The sequence below is a fragment of the Pleurodeles waltl genome, chromosome 4_2 (assembly GCF_031143425.1).
Source record: "Pleurodeles waltl isolate 20211129_DDA chromosome 4_2, aPleWal1.hap1.20221129, whole genome shotgun sequence".
Taxonomy (NCBI): domain Eukaryota; kingdom Metazoa; phylum Chordata; class Amphibia; order Caudata; family Salamandridae; genus Pleurodeles; species Pleurodeles waltl.
In genome coordinates this window covers 370,319,555-370,340,336 of record NC_090443.1, presented here as the reverse complement: position 1 = coordinate 370,340,336, position 20,782 = coordinate 370,319,555, and the positions used below count along the sequence as shown (strand labels likewise).

Here is a 20,782-nt window from a genome sequence, read left to right as displayed (position 1 = left end):
ACGTACAGATTCGCTTGGGAAGGGTGAGCAAGTTTTAAATTAATTATTTGGAAGATTGTGCAAAAGACAATGACCAATTTAAAAGACTTTCGTAGGAGTAAATCGTTATCATATTTGCACTGCTTCATTGACACTGCAAGAAGAAAGCTACTTTTGAAACCACAACTGGATGAACACAATTTAAATGAGTGCTTGGACTACTGGAGAGAAATACTAATTCAAGCTGCAGGCTATTTTGCAAAGAAATGCCGCTTTCTTAACACTGACAACTGTATATTTTTTCTTTGTTAAAATTATTTCAAAAATTCACTATCAATTAAAAATTCCCTTTTGGTCACAATGTTGCTATTGTCTGATGAACATGGCTCACAAAGGCTATGCTATATCTGCAATGGATTGGTCAGTGCAGCTGAAGACTGACGCCTCGAAGTCAAAACAATGACCACACAGAATTTCAAATAAAAATGAACTATGAAGACTTTTTTTTACATGTCCAGTATCCTGAGAATTAGAATATGCTTGATTCTAGTTTAATTCTGGTTTTCTGCAGTCTGTGTACACCTTTGACATTTAAATAGACAATCAAATCATAGGTTTTTGCACCCTTAAAATATCGTGGTTCACACCTACTTATTTGGAAGGAACAGAAATAATTAACAATTATCACACATACAAATAATATTATAGTTATAGTTCATATTATAGTAATAAAAGATGTATATTGCCAAACAGGGTTTATTTAACACAACTTTTGGCAACAGCCTTCTTCAGGGTGATTGATGAATTCAGGGTACAGAAAACAGATGTTACCTATGTTAGGCCTACTGACTTAGTCTGAAAGTGGTTTGGCAAAGACATTGTTTTTTATAAATTTGGATAAATCGGAATGATATCAATGTGCCTCAGGCGGGCATCTTATAGCACCGATACTCCATCCTCTAAATCACTGCAGGATAATCATAAAATGCAGCGAGGCACTCTTTGAATATTTTAGAAAAATGGATGGGCAATATGTGGAAAGTTTCGGGAAGAGAAGTCATTTAGACCCTGCTTGAAGATTACTTAATGAATTATTATTCCATATGGAAAAATACCTTGTCTAAATTCAGAAGTAAAATGTGAGAGTTCTTTATTAGGATATTTGATTGGAGATCACATGATGCTATAGCAAACATTTAAAACACTTACATTTGGCAATGATGTTATCTACAAAACCCATGGAGAACCTGAAGAAAATGAAGTTATGGAGATGTTCCACCTGTTGGAACAAATACAAGGTAAATTTAAGTATAACAAAAACACAAACTTCAAATCCCCATGCAAATATTTTAACATTCTTTCAAAATGTACTCGTTCTGGAGTGAGGCCTGGGAATGGTAATGGCATACATTCACATTTCTTTGCCAACGCCTCTTGTGACTGTAACCACAGATGTTTAATGCAGCAATGTGCAACAGTAGAAATGCAATGTCATCTTCACTAGTGATTTTTGGTGTAGAAAACGTCAAGTACCATTCCTGTGAAGATGTTCCAACAACAAATATACCCTCTTCAAGCCTAGGGTGTATCCAACCTGTTCTTCATATATATTCTGCAGTCCAAATGACAATCAAAACGAACAAAAAAACATAGGTACAATATTCTTCTTTCAAATTAACTGAAGATATGAAGAAATGATAACCACGTTTGGCAAATAAATCTTGTTCCGTAACATAAAAATAATGAATGCATGCCATTTTTAAACCTACTGGGTTAAATGTTTACCAGGCTGTCATTTGCTTAGTTTTGTTAACGTTTGGTTACTCAGAGCATACATGACACTGACACTGCAGTCCAAAGAATGGAATTTCCATACTAAAAATAGAAATATGGCTATTTTCTTAATTTGATGCGGTCACCAGGGTGCAGTATTTTCTTTTCTTACCAATTTCCGAAAGGCTCTGTAAATAGTTTGTTTCTCTCTCATGTTTCCATTATAAAAGGCAATTTCTTCGCTGAAAGATAAAAAAAAGAGAACATTTAACAATGGAATCCATTTTAATTCTGTATTATTTAAAATTATCTGGAATTGCTACAATAGTTCATCTTTCTGTAACATGTATTTTATCTTAAATGTAAACTCAGAATACTGACAGGTACCAACAGAACAGTAGTGTGCGTGCTGCAGATGCCTGGATATCAGTATCTTATTGATACGGGGAATCTGGGGCTGGTCATTAGAATAAGCCTCTCAATGTTCAGATTGTGTTCTGTGCTTTCATGCAAGTGGCTTCAAAAGAACTGCATGGCAAAAGGACTACAAAAATGTTTTAAGCACTTGTACACACTGGATGTATCCCAATTTTGACTTTCAAATGTAAACTACATAGTTCTGAACACATTTCCTGCTAGAGTATGCCCTAATGAAGGAATCATGTTTACTTATTTTGGAGCACTATTTGAAATGGTCACTTTGTACAACCTAAACTGTTATCCACCATTCAAAAAATACAACATAAATACAAATATGTTTGTATGAAAAATATGTGGATTCTAAAACAATACAAATATTGCTACCTTATTAGCTAACCAGTGTTGCAAAAGAGAGAACTATGTTACATTCACTAGCCACTGTAGCACGTTGCCTGGCCACTACATTAGGCTACAAATGCTGAGGGCAATGATTGGGTTGTTGGATTCTACAAGTAGATAGTTTGCCTCTTTTCAGAAGGATTGTAGGGCTAAGGTGTAAATAGGGAGTCTTCAAATTAAAGGCTGAGAGCGTAGGACCAAATTTGTTGGCCATCAGTATACCCTCCCTATCGTACTGTGGATAGCAACAAGAATCAAGGCATTTTTACACAGACTTTTCGATAATGAATCAGTCTATTTAACTGTACTACATTCCGCTCATGAGATTAAAGAAGGTTTTCCACTCTTAAATCGACATCTTCTTCTGGATTCTGTCAAGTTGACTGGGGGATTGAGGCCAGTAAGTGAAAAAAGAGATCTAGCCAACAGAGGAGATACCATATTAAAACTAAACGTTTACTGCCCTAAAGTCTTGATAAACAAATTAACTAGCTTAAACATGGGCTGCTGGTACACTCCACACTAATGTTTGAGAGTCTGACACACAAATTCATGTCCTACTACAGCACACTATCTGAATAAATAGGACTTATTTTACTGGATTAAATGACAATAGATGTGCCAACAAAATGCGGTAGGCGAAGAGGCTGGGGCACACTGCTTCTTCATGGAACCCACTGCTTGATGAAAACAGATTTAAAATCATTTTTTTAGCCTGTAAGCACCATTCTCTATAAGAACTTTGATTCCACAAATGTTTAGATGCCTTGTTAGTACTGGCATTATATAAATCATAGGGGTCAGATTTGTAGGTTTAAAAACATAAGCTAACGCACTAGATGAAGGACATGATTTATTTTGTGTTGTGTGCTCTGACCCCTAAAATATTGGTCATCTCCTGATTGGCATTCTTAAAATGTCTATAAGGCATTACTACATAGTACAAAAGCGTACCCAGGGCCTGTAAGGTAAATATCTAGTGTACTGCATCACATGTTGTATGGTGGTTTTACCGCTCTTACTGAAGCCTATTCGCTGCCCACCAGATATGTGGTGTACTGGCCAGCTTTACTCACTCGAACAATGCAAATCCATCAAACAGGAGAAAATACAGAGGAACAATACCTTAGCATTTGCCTAAGCTGGCACCCACTATGTTCTACTCACACACCACAAACTCCTCTACTGTTGTTGCTGATCGATCCTGAAAGGGACTTTTAGTTGAAAATATAACTTAATTCAAAATGTACCCACTGCAAAAATACCAGTTGTTTCAACTTAAGAAGTTTATACAATCCTTAAGATACTACAATCAGAAATGAGAATTATAGATTTTCTCCTGCAGAATTAATCGGAGTCCTATTTTCCAAAGTAGGAATTAAAAACCTACCCCTTCAAAAAGTGGCTGGTACCCTCATCATCTGTTCCATTGTTCATCGGCTTTGCCAATGGCAGACAGAACCACAAGAATGACTTTCCTATTATTTTCAAGATCTCAAGTTTCATCCTGTACACATTTGTATATTTAATAGGCTACTTACAGGGCTTTGTTCCTTTGGCTCCTCTAAATCATAACAAAATATTTTGGCCATTAATTATTGGGTGACAGTTTCATTCACAAAGAGAAAAACAAAGAATAGCATTTGCTATAAAAAGTGGAAAGTTTTCCCAGGTAACCTTATTCAATTTTTAATACCTATTTGTGATAAGTCGTGAGTTGACATATCTGTATTCTCCTTCGTATCTTTGCTCTGTGATGGTCATTTTCCCAATAGGTCTTCTTAGGCGTGTAAGGAACAGTCCTGATATAACCAAGTAGGCCATCATACTGGCGGGCCCCTACATTTGTAGAAAAAAAGATAATGAAGGAAAGACCATAGAAATATGTTCGTAAGTGGACATTATACAAAAAGGATAACAACAAATCCAGCTTTTTACATCGATGATGGATTCATACTTGGAATAACTGCAGGATAGGGTGGTAGAAACAAGCTCACCATCTTCCTCCTACAGTAGTAAAATCATGTGATTTAGCCTGCACACGGTGGTACAGTATTTCCATTTAGTACTAAATAGGCAGCAAACACCTTTTATTGTGTCACACTGATATTCACTGGTGTGATATAAATATTACATTTTGGGTACTTTTATTGCAGAAAATGCAGTGGTATGAAAACCCATATATCACAGGGACATGTGAAATATTTCCCATATTTTATCAAACATGTCATAGTAGACGCATCTGCACAACTTCCTAATTGGCTATTGTTTAATTATCTTTTTTTTTTTTTTTCTTTATTGGCATTTGTCAATACAATTAAAACAACGGTAGTAGAACAAACCCACGGTACAAGAGAAATAGACGCATACAATTACACACCCGACAAAGCACTGTCGGTGCTAACCCAAATATCGTTACAAGGCCACCTGCATGTTGTGTACCACTAAGAGCATGACAAAGGTATCTTAAGGTGGCATAACTGAGGAAAACTGAAATACAGCTTGGTCACATACCCAATGGGATTGTGAATAAGAGCGCGTTAATGGCCTGCCTGCTCAGAAAATAAGCAGTGAGGGGGCCCCAAATATCTTTAGGGTGGGATTCTTTGGGGCAGCAAATCCCAGTAGTCGGCCATTTGTTTTTGACAATACACTACATTGTTTAGCCATATTTAATTCAGGGGGCTGGTTTCCTACCCCTGTGCAAGACCAGTCTACATACAGCTAGGAGGATTAGCACGGCGGACAAGCGGTGCCAAGTGCTGGGGATATCCTTGACGTAGCCCAACAAGCCCAACAGAGGGGTGAATTGGAGAGAGTGATCGATTATCCCATGAATAGTTTGGTATACACCGGTCCAGAATGTTGCCACCTTAGGGAAAAACCAGGCTAGATGTATAAAGGAGACTAGTGCGTTGTTGCAGTACAGGCAACCCGGATTTAAACAATTTTGCAAAGCTGGAGAGGGGTTCAGTATAGTCAGTGTGTGAACTTAAAATTAATTACGGGGGCTTGGGGTTGGGGGAAAGATGTTCTAGCTGGCAGCAGCAAAAGTTACATTGTGCGTCTGTGAAAGGTGATTCTATGTCCTCCTCCCAGTACGTTCTAGAACGTGGCGTTACTACCAGCGGTGAGTTTTGTGTAACGGTGTAAAGACGAGTGCTCAGTCTCCACGGGAGCGGGGATGTGAGTATATGCTTTAGTGACGGGAGTGATGGCAGAGGGGAAGGAAAGGTTTCATTTATGGTGAGGCGTGTGGCCCAAATTTGATAATACAACAGTGTGTCCAGGAACATGAGAGGTACGGATTCAGAGCCTTCGAATGGAGGGAGGAAGATGTCATCCAGATACAGGTCTGAAAAAGTTTGAAGGCTGAGTTTGCATGCACGAACCATTGCTCCCGTCTCCAGTAATGGTGGCATCATTGGATTTCTGATTAGGGGAATGGATGGTGCATATAATAATGGCAGGCCCACTTTCCTGCCCATGCCCATCGTACACATTTGAATGTGTCGATTTCAGCATTTGGGGTCTTACAGGGCATGGACAGCACAGCCGAAAGAGGAACAGGGAGATGCTCTGTCTCCATGTGGGGTTGGAACGGTGTCAGGAGTATCCAGAAGTATAAGAACTGGGCCTGTGCACAACAGGCATACAGTGCCATATCTGGTGCGCCCAGACGGCCCTGTGCAGGAGGTACGGACTTCCCAAGAAATCCGGAGTTGGCTCCCTGCCCAGAACAGGGTCACCAGGTTTGCCTTTAAACATTTAGAAATTGGACAGTTAAAGGGAGGGGATATTTATGAATAGGTAGAGGAATTTTGGCAGGGCAATCATCTTGGCAATCGCAATGCGATTAGCCAGAGGCAAGGGCAAACATGCCCAAATCTGTATTCTTTCTTCAAGCCAAGACATAGCTCGGCCATAGTTTGTCTGCCAAAGCTCCTCAGGGTTGCGACTTAGCTACTATATTCCCAAGTATCTGGTTAGCTCCGCCACCCTCCTCATAGGATATTCAGTGGAAAATGGGAGTATGCAATCTGTGAGGGGAAATATTATCGACTTGGACAAATTGATCTGGATGCCGGAGTAGCCACCAAATTTTACCACCTCCTGGGTCAGAGGGACCAGGTTGTCTTAGGGATTGCACGCATAAAGGGTAATGTCATCAGCGTACATGGAAAACATAAGACCCCTGGTGATAAATCCTATGCCCCTGTTGAAATGGCCCTGGCAAAGCCTAGCGGCCATGTTCTCCATCACAATAACCAAGAGCAATAGGGGACGTGGGCATTCTTGTCTAGTATCCCAGGACACCAGGAAGGGGTCGGGAGTGAGTCCAGTAAGCTGTATCCTAGCCGTGGGCAGCGAATAAAGATGTTGCACATGTTTGATGTATTTTGGACTCAAGGCGATCCGCGCCAACAAGGGAAAAAGATAAGCCCACACTAGGGCGTCAAACGCTTTGGTTGAGTCAAGGAGGGCGGCCACCACAGAGATTTGTGGATTTAGATGATAAATAACTGCAAAAAATGTACGAACATTATGTGATGTGGCCTTACCCAGGATAAAGCCTGACTGGTCAAACAGCAAAAGTTTGGGAAGGAGGGGTAGGAGGTGGTTTGCTAGCACTTTTGCATAGATTTTATTATCCATATTTATTAGTAAGAGTGGCCTGTTGGAGTGACAGCATTCCTTCGGTTTGTCTGGTTTGAGGAGTGTGATAATTACCGCCTCTCATAGCAAAGGCAGGAGTGAGCCGGAGTGTAGGGACTCCTTGTACATTGCCAGGTGTGGCAATGTACCGGGAGGGTGGGACATATTGTTTGCAAAAAGCAGCTATGAGCCCGCTGAGGCCGGGAGCTTTGTCTTCAGGTAGTCCACTAATAACCTGAATGATTTCTTCCGCGGTGAGCATCGTCTAGCCATATCAACTGTATGGTGTTGAAATATCTAGTAAGTTCATTCTCATCGAGGACTAGGGTGGCCTTGGAAATGTAAGCATAAAAGGATGTCATTGCCTTCAATATTTCTGAAGGGGAGGTCACTAAGTGTGAGTATAAGTGTGAGTTGGAGTCCTGAAGTTGTGTAATGTAGCTAGATGTGCGCAATGGTCAAAGTAGCCCTGATAATGTTTAACCCGGCCTGTCCCCCTCTCCGTATAGTCGAGCTTGTGCCTCCCTATGGAAGAAGCGTGTTTCTCGGAGGGCCTCTTCCTGGAATTCAGACAATTTCTTACGGATGCCGACTAGAGTGGTGGCCTCCCCAGAATGATCGTGTAATTCGAGGACAAGGATCTCCCGCTCCAAACTGAAAAAAAGACCCCCAAATCGCATTTAAGACCCCAGATTGTTTGGCAATGCATTTTCCCCGGATCACAACCTTAAAGGCCTCTCAGAGCGTGGAAGGTGGTTTGACGTCTTTATTGTGGGCAAAGTATGCAAGTATTATGTTGTGGATTTCCTCACAGAAAACAGCATCCCTGAGTGCCGACGGTGGCAGCCTCCAGGTGAACGCTCGGAGTAGCGTTAGGAATACCTGGATCTCCAGTAACACCAGAGCATGGTCCGATAGGGTATGCTGTAAGTGGGACACCCCAGTAGTCAATGTTTGGGCTTGCCCTAGAGATCAACCAGATGTCTATTCTTGACCAGGCCTTGTGGGCTGCAGAAGGTAGGTGCCTTTGTGCTCCTAGGGAAGGACGAGCGTGCTATTGCAGTGAAGATTGAAGTGGAACGAGCGTGTTAAGTTCTGGAGGATATGAATCGGTCATTTGGTCATCTAATACCGCATTCAAGTCACTGCCCCCAAAGTACTGCTCGGGGTCCTAGTCTGGCTATTTTTGACCAAAGGGAGGTGAAAAACTCAGGGTCGTCAGTGTTGGGATGGTAGACCGCAATCAGGGCCACAAGATGTCTGTGACGGAACCTTTCTAAAATAACATAGCACCCCTCTGGGTCAATGAGTGAGCGGGATAGTGTCCATGGGACGGTCGAGGACCCAGTGAAATGTGGGCGCGCTCCACGATGAAGACTGGTGACATGCTCTCCCCAAAGAGGTCTCTAAGAAGTCCTGGAGATTGCAGTGGATTTCGGAATCCCATGATTCGGAGATTACTGAGTCAGGCTCTTGCATTTAAGTCCTTATTTGTAAGCTTGATCCGTTCAAGTACCCTTGTACATGTGGAGAAGATGCTCTTTAGACTCTGACCAGAGGTCCTCAACATCTGATACACAATGTTTTAAAGTGATCCAGTCTTGTGTCATGTTTATCCCCCCTGTTCTTGACCTAGTCAAAGTGAGAAGTGAGCAGGTCCGTCCAGTTTGAGGTCAATTGTTTTCAGGCTGGTTTTAACATCTAGACGTATCTCCTTCAGGTCAAGGTCTTGGGATTTATCATCTTCTGATAAGGCTTGGAGCTTGTCAGGTTTGGCATTGCTTTTCAAAAGAGTTTACTCTGCTTCGCTTCATGCTTGCCCATGTTGTGGCTACCTCTTAGACCAGTGCAACAAGAGAGTGAACGGCACCCCAGTGCCAGGGCAAACGTGCTGTGCGATGGGCCGACAGGGTGCACTAATCCCTAGGGTTGACCATGGGTGGTTTTACCGAGCAAATTGCAGGACTCTGGGTCAGGTTTCAGTGGACCCTCACCACACCCGGATGGATCTGCTGGATCAGGGGGCACGAGCAGGCTGGACCCAAGGCTTTGATGGCTCGATTGTGCTGGAAGCAGGGAAAGTGCTTGGCTGCATAGAGGGTCTCTGCTCCGACTCTTGTCCTGTCTGTGAGAGCCGGTTTCTATGCAAGTCGCATTGGGGAAGACTGCTCCTGTGAAGGTGGTTGGGGTGATGAGGACCGCCACGTCAAGGTGCAGGGAGGGCTCCTCAGGGTTCCCTGTTGGCCAAATTAAGGATTCAGGACCCTGGGCATGACAGCCATCCCACCAGTCCCTTGTCCCCCACACACATGTAATATAAGCCAGTGCTGGATCTTCTCTCCAGTAAAGCTGATTCAGCACAGTCAAAAGACAGCAGTGCAGAGCTGCTGCTCCAGGGGCAAGTTCAGTGATGGTCAGTGGCCAAGCAGGTCTATGGAAATGGAAGCAGGTTGGGGAGGAGGGGAGGGGGCAACAGTGACGGCACAGAGAAGGCTGCAGCAGTATTTGGGGCCCAGACCCCACTCACCAGTTTTTTGCTGGGCGCCAACCTCTTCCCCCACATGGGGCTGAGGCAGGTATTACAATGAAGCGGTACACTCCTCAGTATCAGGGTGGGGCCGGTGCCACCCCAGTTAGACCCTCAGTGGTGCAGCCGCCACGATCATCCCCAGGCCCAGGGCCCGCAGGTAACAACTCCAGGCTGCGGCCCCGCAGCAGCACCAAGCTGCCACAGAAAGGCACGCCTGCAGCACAGTCAGCGCAGCGCAAAGCCACTGCCACCAATGTACGGGCCCGCAGGCCCAAGCGCATTCGCCTCCCTCTGCAAATGTGTAGATGCGTTTCAGCAGAGCCAAAAGAACACCACGCATAGTGCAACTGTTCAAAGACTCCGTGCAGTAAACAATAAGGCTGCAGGCATCCCGTAAAGTGCTGATAAGTGATGGAGGGTGCGTTCGGCCAGCAGAGCCCTCTAAGGAGTGGCTATCTTGCAGCCCGGTGGTATAGAACATAAAAGTTCATCTTGAATCAAGTCTGGAAGGAGAAAGTGCATCTAATGGAAGACAGAAACAGCACAGCTTTCAACCTTCATTCTCTAGTGGCGTAATGTACAAGAATATCATAATGAATTTAACTACTCATCATGCAGTGCTATATTTACCGGATTCAATGATGCTCTAACTGCCTGCAAGATCGAACTTTCAGGGTACTGAACTGCAGTCAAAGTTGTCTGCAGGCCTCTAGTAAGATAGGGCAAAGGCATTTTACATGTAAGATTGCTTCCTGTTCCTTTTCACAAAGTTTGCATTTCACCTTAAGCAGTCGATTTTGCTACTTTGGTATAAGGTCCAGTACTAGCATGCCCCCAAGCCGAAAAGCCAATAGCCTTTTTGCGTGTTTTGAGTAGTTTATTCCTGGATACAATTGCTTTCCTGCAATATTATAAGATGCTGAAACCATCCCACTGTGAGACGGCTGGGCCAGTGCTTCTTTGTCCGAGGATCTGCCCATGATCCAGACATTGATATCCACACTTTTTTTTTTTTTACTCATTCTAGCTAGTGCCCAAAGACTATACCACTGGGATATGTAGGTCATCCAAGCAGGTTTTCAAGAATTGTGCATCAGCAGCCTTGCCCCAGGCACTCTTTAGCTTGTTCCATATGACACCATCAAGTGAGTTAGACCTTGCTTCTCCGATCTTGTGACACAACTTGATGAATGTGCTTTTTCTAGCCACATGTGGCTTAGGAACTCCGAATTCCAAGTGGACTTGAGCCAGCGGGGCCAATTTTGATACAAGAAAGACACATTGGTGGAAGCATTGATGATGAGAACTTACAAGCTTAGCATCATTTTCCAGCATGATTTAGCTTCCGCATGACAGGATCGGTTACTAGCTTCGCCAGCATAACCTGTAGGATTGGTTTGATGCTGGAGACCCACAACATTTTTGCTGAGTTCAAAAAGGCGACCGGGCGGGCATGTGCCTTGTATTTAATGCACTCTTGTAGTTTCTGGAAGCTTCCTCTTGAGTGTAACCAGACCCACAAGAATTTTTATTACTGGACTTTTATGTTAGTGCCACCTGTCTGCCACAAGCCTAGTTTGTTCAGCCTTTTTCCAAAAAATATGATTTTGGTCATTTCTAGGTTCACCTACAAACTGTTTGACTTTGTATATTTTGGGCACTTATCAGCCTCTGCACGCCTTGCTCGCCTCAGCACAGCAGGTCATCTGCATGAAGAAGATTAGATGGGATTTATTTCCAAGTATAGGTGAGTGGGAATTGATGGTAGCCATTTTCCATGTAAGGTTGGAAATGAATAAGTTAAAAAAGCAAGGGGGGGCAAAAATCATCCTTGCTTTAAGCCTTCCAAGGTTATAATTTTTCTTGAACAAGAGCTACCGTCGCCCACTTTTATCGGTAACCAAGTTTCTGAACATAGGAGTTCCATCACTCTCAGAAGCCTTGGAAGAAATGCCCATGGATTGTACTTTTCCCCCAAAAAAGCTTCCTTGAGATACTGTCAAATGCCTTCTTGAAATCCACATACAGTTGCGAATGCGTCTGTATGGTGGGGTCCAATATTCATGGATCTAGCCATCAGATTTGATAGGCAGCCCTGCATTTGGCAGATTCCTATTTGATTCATCGGGATGATCCTTTGTTCGTTGGCCCACAACTCAAGGTGTTGTAACAGCAAGGCTGAAAAATACTTAGACTATATGTCAATTAATGCAATAAGCCAATAGCTAGTAAGGTTTGCAGGATCACCACCTTCAACATTTGAAAGATTATCGAGCCCCTCCAGGACTCAGGGACGCCTTCTGTCTGCAGGATATATTGCTCCAACATTGGGAGGTTATCAGCCCACAACTTCCTTTTACAGTTTACTCCTTTGATAATGGACTGCCACATTTTGATCTTGAAATTGTGGGTTAGGCCTTAGCTGCTGCAAAAGCCTGTCACGTTTTTCTTAGAATGCCTCACTTTATATGGCAAATATTGTTCTGTCCGGGCCCTCAGGCTATAGCCATTAGTGAGAGATTTACTAGGACATTTTGTGATGTCAGCTGCCTATAGGGTCCTCCAGGCCTTGATTATTTAGCATACACTTTGTGCACATATTAGGAATTTCTGGTGCTATTTCCTCATCCCATTTTATCCTCTTCAGGTTCGCAATGTGTCCATTGGACAGAGGACATTTGACTCAGATAGGACTGGAGTATTCATTACCAGAGTAATGACCAGGAGAAAGGGGTCCCTGTCCAGACGTTTATCAATACTATACTGTTGGATGTGGCTAAAGGAGACATTCGCCAGTTTGAGGTCCAGACATGACATAATCCTCTGTTATCCTGGTCCATGCTGGTGGATTACGACCAGGAAACTTGACAGTGAGAATGCAGACACCTACTGAAGTTCAAAAATCAAAAAGGGTCCTCCCTAGCCTGTTGGAGTACTTTACTGAGGGAAGAGATTGCTTTAGGATTTTCCCTTGAATGCCCGTCTCGCATTGATCAGCTTTTTCTTCTCGGATGTGGAATAGGTTAAGGTTGAAACCACCTGTTAAAATCATGTCTGCATAATTGTAAACCGCTTGCTCGTCAATTATACCAAGGCAGAGCTTTTCAACAGCTATCCTATTTGTTTTTGGCAAAGGTTTCAATAGATATTTATGATTAGGGGGCTAATTCCTTTCTGCCTTTCAAGAGCACTGCAAGGAAACCAGGGTTTGAGACCAGGATTCTGGGAGGACTAAACTGCTGAATTGCTGCCAATATATAAGAAGGTCTTCTAACCCCGCAACTTTGCTGCCTAACCCCGATAGGTTCCATGAACACATTTGTAATTCCCTTAGCTCCTTAGCCTGGATTCGATTTAGTCACAGCTAGAATTTGTAGACATTGCAGCTGCGAGCCAGTTCCACTCTGAAGTGTGACAGTTTAGTTATCCAACTCTATACCCAGCCGTGTTTTTTTGTGGCCACACCAGGTCGGGCTGCAATTACCTAGGTGCACAGGGAATATTATGAAGACAGCCTCATGGTGCTTCTCGAAATAGAGACTGATTTGGGTCTTCCCCGTCGAAGTGATGACTAAATTGCTAACAGTGGGGGATATGCATTCACAGAAAACCAACTGATCTTTATAACTCAGTTCCTAAATCTGGCTTTCTACATATTTATCAGTTTGGCATGATGGTGTCTAAAAAAGTAACAGTAGGCTTGGTTTGTTGCACTACATGCGGTGTTATAAACTCTATGGAGGCTATATCTCTAAATCTTATATCTGCTAGCCTAAGGATGTCCGCTAGCAGTATGAGAATACTGGAAAGGTTTGATACATCCTGGTTACCCCTCGTTTTGTATTCTGGTAACACAGTACTTTGTTTTGCTGAGGAAATGATGCTTGGTCGTTGTTTATCCCGTGGACACTGTTTAATTCTCTTCTTTCTGAGGCCGAGTACCGTCAGTAACCTGTAGTGTGGGATTTGAAATTTGTCTTATTACCTTTATGTAGCCACTTGTAGTACCCTTCTTGGGGCCTTGGATGAAATACCCGTTTTGGGCACCTTTGGGCTTGTAAATAGGTTGTTGATCATCATTTAGGGACATTCCTGTAGATTTGTGCAGCTTGATGTTGGCCCATTCCATGGTTGCTCATGTGGCTACTGCCTTCGATGGAGTCCCATTAACTTATTTGGCTGGAAATCCACCTTCAGATGGCCATGCAGCTGTCTTGGGGGCATGCCTCTCTTGGGTTTTAATAATTTGTATTTGGGTTTATAAAGCGCATTCTAGCCGTAGAATCGAATCGCTAAGCAGCAACCAGAGGAGAGAGACGGAAAACTCTAAAAGGAGGGATAGGAAGCAGAAAGAAAAAAAGAAAGTTATTGTGGAAAAAGCCAAGTTTTCAGCTGCCTCCTAAAAACCATAAAATTGTGTTCCTTTCTAATGAAAAAGGAAGTGTTGCAGCATTTGGCAGCTGCCACTGTGAAAGCTTTGCTCCCCCCCCCGATCTAGCCAAACAGCTGCGAGGGACAGAGATCAAATAGAGACCTGCTGACCTAAGTGGCCGCCCAGGAACATACTACCGCAAGGAGGAACAGAGATATTCAGATCCTATTGAGTGGAGGGCCTTGTGCGCTAAACAAAGGGTCTTCAAGGTAATGTGCTTCATGACAGATAACCAATGTAGTTGCTTCAAACTGTTGCTAGCAGAGGCTGAACAAGGAAGATCTAATATCAGATGGGCGGCAGAATTTTGGATCAGCTGCAATTTGTCTAGTGATTCTTTGTCGATGCTCAGCATCAAGGCGTTACAGTAATCTAATTTGGAGATCACCAAGGCAAGGGTCACAGTAATTCTAAGCTCCTTCAGAAGATAAGGGAACATTTTCTTTAGAGTTCTGAGAGTCCAAAAGCATGCCTTGGTGGTAAAATTTACTTGGGGCTTGAAGGACAACAAGTTATCAAACATAAGATTCCTGGTAGAGGTGATGGGGACGGGCAGGTCGCCGCAAGATGGCAGCCACCAACATGAACGCCACAGATCACTACAAGCACCAAAGAGAAGGATCTCCGTTTTTTCGCCATTCATTTTGAGTCAGTTGAAGCACATCCTATTATTAATCTCACTCATACAGCAATAGAATCTGCCTGCTGCTTCCTCCCACTCCTTATGAACGGGAATAATCAACTGAGTGTCATCTGTATAAGAGGTAGCTAAAAAGCCAAATGACTGGATAAGTCTGGCTAATGGGGCAACATAGAGATTAAACAAAGTAGGACTAAGGGATGAGCCCTGAGGGACTCCACATGGTAATTGGTACGGTGGCGCTCTGAAGCCCCCGCAGCTTACTATAGTGGATCTATCACTAATGAAGGATTTCAGAATACTCAAAGCTTTTCCTCTGACACCTGCTTGGTGGCGGCGTTGTGCCATTAAATTTGGAGAGATGGTATCAAAAGCAGCTGATAGATCCAGTAGAACTATAATAGCTCAGTCTCCATTATCAACCAATCATCAATTCCTTAATGTTCTCTTTATTGAAAATTGGGCATACATTCCCCAATATTATGTGCTACAGATGGTGTAGCGTGTCTGTTTCTGTCCTTGAGCTGTTTCTTTTTCTCCTGCCTCCTTCATTGGGAGGGATTGGGGGGTGGGGGTGGGGGGGATGGCTTTAGAAATAGGTAGGCTGGAGTTAATCTGATGCACCAGGGAGGTAGTTTCTTGTGTGGCTTGCCAGCCCACCACAGTAAGGGGAACCCTCATTTGCCGCCTCCTTCTGTAGGATTTCATACTGCATATATTGCACGAGGCTTGCAGTTGAAGTCTGACTCCCAATTATCAGCCCTGTGCATTTATAAGGAATCTGGCAGGAGGGTTTCGATAATAGTTTCTTCCAGGTTCTCTATACCATGAATTTCACCTATAACACATTTTATTGCAGCTGCTTCTTCCTGTGCTTGCTTGTTTCTGACTCACATTCGAATCTTGTGACAATTCCTGGTTATTGATTGGTTTGATCTTCCTTTCCGGAGGATTGGGCCTGCCCAGCTTTACTTCCTCGAGTAGTCTTAGCTTATCTATCCCTGTTACGAAGACAGCAGGTTAACTTCAATGTCCATTTTATTTAAGTGGTAATTCATTGCTGCAACTGTTGCCTGCATCCCGTTCAAAGGACTTGCCATTTGGCGCTATGGAAAGGCTGGCTGGGGTCTGAGTCTCCTCCCTCAGTTAGTGTTTAATTATGTAAGCCTGAATAGTCATTACCTTGCGAGGCAAGCCATATTTTTGTGAATTGCAGAACTTTCTCCGATCATGCCTGGGCTTTTCTCCAGTATTATGTTTGGAAAGTTCATGTTCCTATTAATGGGTTTGTTTAATCTTGGCATTAACGGGCACTATAGGTATTGTGCTTCTTCAGAATTTTACATGGTTGAACTGGAGGAATCTATTTCCCTTTGGGGGGGAATAAGCCAGGTGGCTTTTTCATTGATCCTTGCTGGACAGCTGCCATTATGCCAGCAGACGAAGTAAGGATATCAGTTTCAGTGTTAGGCCAGTATTAAATGCTAGCTGGCCTGCTTGATCTGGTTCTTGTTCTACCATGAGGTCCGCAAATTTTTGAGACCTTAGGCAAATTGATCCTCATTCACTCCTCAGGCTTTCTAGGCGTGTTGGGGATGTAAATGACAATTTTTTCCTGGACCCTGGAGCTCGGGTTCGCAGACTGATCACTGTCACTTGTTTTAACTCCGTCCATAGGTATCTGAGGGACAGAGTTTTTGAGAACGTAAATATCCTTTGCGAGCTTGAGATAGGTTCCAGTGAGCTCATCTTTATCTGGATTTCCTTTATTTACGCACTTTGTGGGCCAGGCATGCCTTTTTGTCATTGTGCGCTGTAATTTCATGCACTTACTTCCTGCCGTAAAATTTGTTCGAACTATAAAGGATCAGATTGCTGGGGAAGACGCCCTGGTCTTCACTACTTTAGCCCTTGAAAAAGCACTGTTTTAAGGAGCTGACAGAGGTGTAGCCGAAGACACAAGATCTACACACCTTGGCTAACTGGTGTCTGTCTTGCTTGCTTGAGCCCACTTTGCTGCGTGCTGAGCCCTTAGTAACTTCTCCAACTGTGTATATTCATCCTCTCCCAAATACACTTTCGGATGGTGCTAGATAGATAGATGCCTGCTGTTGCTTGCTCTGTCTCTTGTACCATCTCTTGCACTGGTATAGAATTTTGGAGAGTTGAATCCCTTCTCCTTTATTTTTCATACTACTGGGTCTCCTAGGCTCCCCGGGATGCTCAGAAGAGTCACAAAGGTGATTGGAGGGTGGCGGGTCCTGGTGTCTAGGACTGGGAACGCTCTGGTGTGGTCGAGTCAAGCTCAGTCTAGGGCAGTGATACTCAAAGTACAGCTCGGGAGCCGCATGCGGCCCTCCTGACCTTTATATATGGCCCTCTTTTTACAGTAACACTGGCCTGCTGTTAATTCAACTCAACTCTAAAGTTAAAAAGACATTAAATAAACGGGTAAGCATTTCTTAAAATGTTAATTGAAGCAAAAGAATGAAAGCAACTAGGGTGTCATGCACCCTTAACTTTAGGAACACCTTTGTTTTTAAAGCCATCTTGAGGGAAAGGTGTAAAAATATGATAAATTAAATTCAAAAACTATATTAACATGCAGAGCCTTTGCACCTGAGAACACCAGATAATATCTGTAAATTTAGAAGTATTGATACTTTTTAAATATGAATTTAGCAACATTCATGCCAACACCCCCCCCCCCCCCCACACCCAGACAACAATGCCAATAGTGAACTAAGAGGCAAATCAGTTGTTATGTGCACCCATTGCGTGGCTTGGGTTGCCATTATACAGAAACAACAATCAAATCAAACAAAGGAGAAGGTTTTGTATGGCATGCATTCAGAAGTCATTTATTTGGGAGTCCTCTTATATGTGATAATGAATCAAAAGGAGTGAAAATGAAATAAAACCATTACGTAGGAACACACAATTTGATCAAGAGGGGAAGCCAGGACAGCTCCAGATTTTCTGGTTTCAAATTGTGCAGTTCAGCCAGTAGATGTTCATGCTTCACCTCCCCTACACCCACCTTACAGCCCACTGTCCCATCGACCACCATTCTGCTGGCATCAATGTGGCCCTCGGTCATATCGCAGACCAACCTTTTTGGCCCCAGGGAAAATATTTGCGAGTACACATAGGCCCTCATTCCAATGTTGGCGGGCGGCGGAGGCCGCCCGCCAGAATTCCCCCCTCCGAAATACCGCGCCGCGGTCAAAAGACCGCGGCGGGTATTACAAGTTTTCCCCTGGGCTGGCGGGAGGTTGCTGAAAAACCGCCCGCCAGCCCAGGGGAAAACGACCTTCCCACGAGGATGTCGGCTCGTAATCGAGCCGGCGGAGTGGGAAGGTGCGACGGGTGCAGTGGCACCCGTCGCGTATTTCAGTGTCTGCAAGGCAGACACTGAAATACATTGCGGGGCCCTCTTACGGGGGCCCCTGCCGTGCCCATGCCATTGGCATGGGCACGGCAGGGGCCCCCAGGGGCCCCGCAACCCCCCCTACCGCCATCCTGTTCATGGCGGCTTTCCCGCCATGAACAGGATGGCGGTAGGGGGGGTCGGAATCCTCATGGCGGAGGATTCACACGAGCAGCGGAAAGTCGGCGGGAGACCGCTGACTTTCCGCTTCTGACTGCGGCTGAACCGCCGCGGTCAGAATGCTCGTTGGAGCACCGCCAGCCTGTTGGCGGTGCTCCCGTGGTCGGTGGCCCTGGCGGCCACCGGCCGCCAGGGTCAGAATGACCCTCATAGTCTAGGACCAGGGCTACAACTGAAGTCAGCAGTGTTTGGTGCTGTGCTGGGGCTGAACAGAGGAAGGAGCAATGGAGCCATGCAGGGCAAAGAAACATAGGGCATTGCACAGGATGGTGTGGGGAGTCCTCCTACTCTCTAACGGTGCAGCTATTACACCCTCGCTGCGGCCTCAGCTGGATGCCATGGCCGTACATCTTGTTTACGCTGCCTGGTCTGACAGGAACAGCCACTGCCTGCTGCCTACACTTGACCTTCCGCACTTGACTCTGCAAACTCCCCTTTCGGCTGCCTTGTCCTCACCCACTTTGGCTCCTGGGATGGTTAGTGGACTCTCAGAAGCAGATGGCAGTGAGCAATGCGCATGCTCCTCTGCTCTCGCAAGGCTCCGCCCTCTGTTGCTCTGTCGCGCCTACCACGTCTCATGTAGCAAATGGTACATTGGGAATAGAAGTCTGGTGAGAAGGTCACAAGCCCTTACCGGAAGTACATCTGGAAACCCCTGCCTGACACAGCTTTCCAGGAGTACACCTAGGAATGCATGTTAATAAGGAAAAGTCAGAAAAGTATGTGACAGTGGAGATCTCCGCACATTTGTCTAACTTCCTTTGAGAAGGGGCCCCAATGTCTTTTTAAAGAAAACAAAACCTATTTATCTGAAAATAAACCCTGTATGCTTAACTGCATACACCATACATACTGATCTCTTCTTTTCACTACACACAGTAATGTAGTCCAGTATTTCACTTTTGCTTTCCTGCAAAACTTATTATTATTTTTTTTTTTTTTTAATAAACAGGAAAAGTATAATACTAATTGCACAACAGGTAACTTGTGTAACTTTTCCTAATTTCTTATCTTAGGGTTTTGGTGACATTTGCAATGTTCTGTGCGTTTGGCCTTGTGGGTTATGATGTCACAGAACCCCTCAAGGGCAATAGGGGACCAATTTTCAGTTACATGTTTATGCTCTACATACTTCCAACTCCCCCCCCTCTACCCCTCCCTCCGCTCCCCCCCCCCCCCCAACCCCCCAAGTAATTGGGAGCAGAATAATAGGCATACCCAACCAAATTTCAGCTTTGCTCCTTGCTGGACAACTTCAAAGGATTTCTCTGGAAAATCTTTTTACGAGAGTCGGAGAATCTGACGTGGTGAGCACTGTATCCGACTCTGTGCATTAAGAGTAAACTCAGGCTGCACAGCTTAGAGAGACGTTGGCTCGTCAGATACCATTCGTAGTTCTGCATATCTTGAACTCACTGCGACTCACTGTACTGTATTTATTAATCATTTTCTGAAAAGGTTGTTGCAAGGACGCATAGAACTTAAGGTGATGCGGTAGAGCAGTTTGACAACAGAGCAACTTTTCCATATGGAAACTCATAATGAAATAGAGCATTTTTCCTTCACGAACATTAGGAACACACACACTGCTGGTCACCAAATTTTACTTTGCATGAAACATCTGCAAATTTAGCAATTGGAAAGTGGAGAGTAACTGGTCCAATATTTTTAAAGATACTGAAAAAGTTAAATATTCAATTTGCAAAGGGAGATTCTATGCAACCCTACAGCGACAATATAATACACACATTTAATTTATCAGCTTCTGGTTTCTGGATGGTTCATTTGGAATTGATTATGTGCTCTGAATCTATTGAAGCTAAGATCTTGTGCGATAGGAAGTGCAAATACACAATTTTACAGATACCAGAGACTGGAAACTGACTGGCTGACAGATGTACGGACGCAGGACTTCTTTTGGGTTCTGGAGTTTTACAGATACTTCGCTTATTAATTGTGCTCTCCATAATCCTACCCATCTCATCAGAAAAATAATCAAGAGAAAATATTGTGAAAAAATGTCAGCAGTTTGTGGTCTCTACTAAAAAGCATGTGTTTCAAAAATACCATTTTGTTACCAAGGGCACCCAGGCACATTTTAAACATCGAACCATTTAGAAGCTTTCTTTTTCAATGCAATGCCTTTAAGTGTTTGTAATTTAAATACCGTACCTGAGCTCCTATTGCACTTGTTAGCTTGAATATGTAGAGAACTATATCCAGGAATGGCTGTAACAAAAAAGGTAACAGGTGTAAGAGAGGGAGAGCTGGAACTGTCCCCGGAAGATAACACTGGAATTGACAAATATAATCTCGTTTACACACTCAACAGCAAATAAAATA

General features: G+C 43.9%; 1 protein-coding gene across 1 annotated transcript in view; it reads right to left on the bottom strand.

Moving 5' to 3' along the window:
- The window catches only part of ABCD3 (ATP binding cassette subfamily D member 3), a 217,195-nt gene that overhangs the window by 55,451 nt on the left and 140,962 nt on the right, over nucleotides 1–20,782 (bottom strand). The window contains exons 8-11 of the mRNA XM_069231477.1: nucleotides 20,612–20,668; nucleotides 4,268–4,410; nucleotides 1,925–1,994; nucleotides 1,189–1,258 (exon numbers count right to left, since the gene is read on the bottom strand). Coding sequence (XP_069087578.1) covers nucleotides 1,189–1,258; nucleotides 1,925–1,994; nucleotides 4,268–4,410; nucleotides 20,612–20,668 — 340 coding nt within the window. The remainder of the gene's footprint in view (nucleotides 1–1,188; nucleotides 1,259–1,924; nucleotides 1,995–4,267; nucleotides 4,411–20,611; nucleotides 20,669–20,782) is intronic.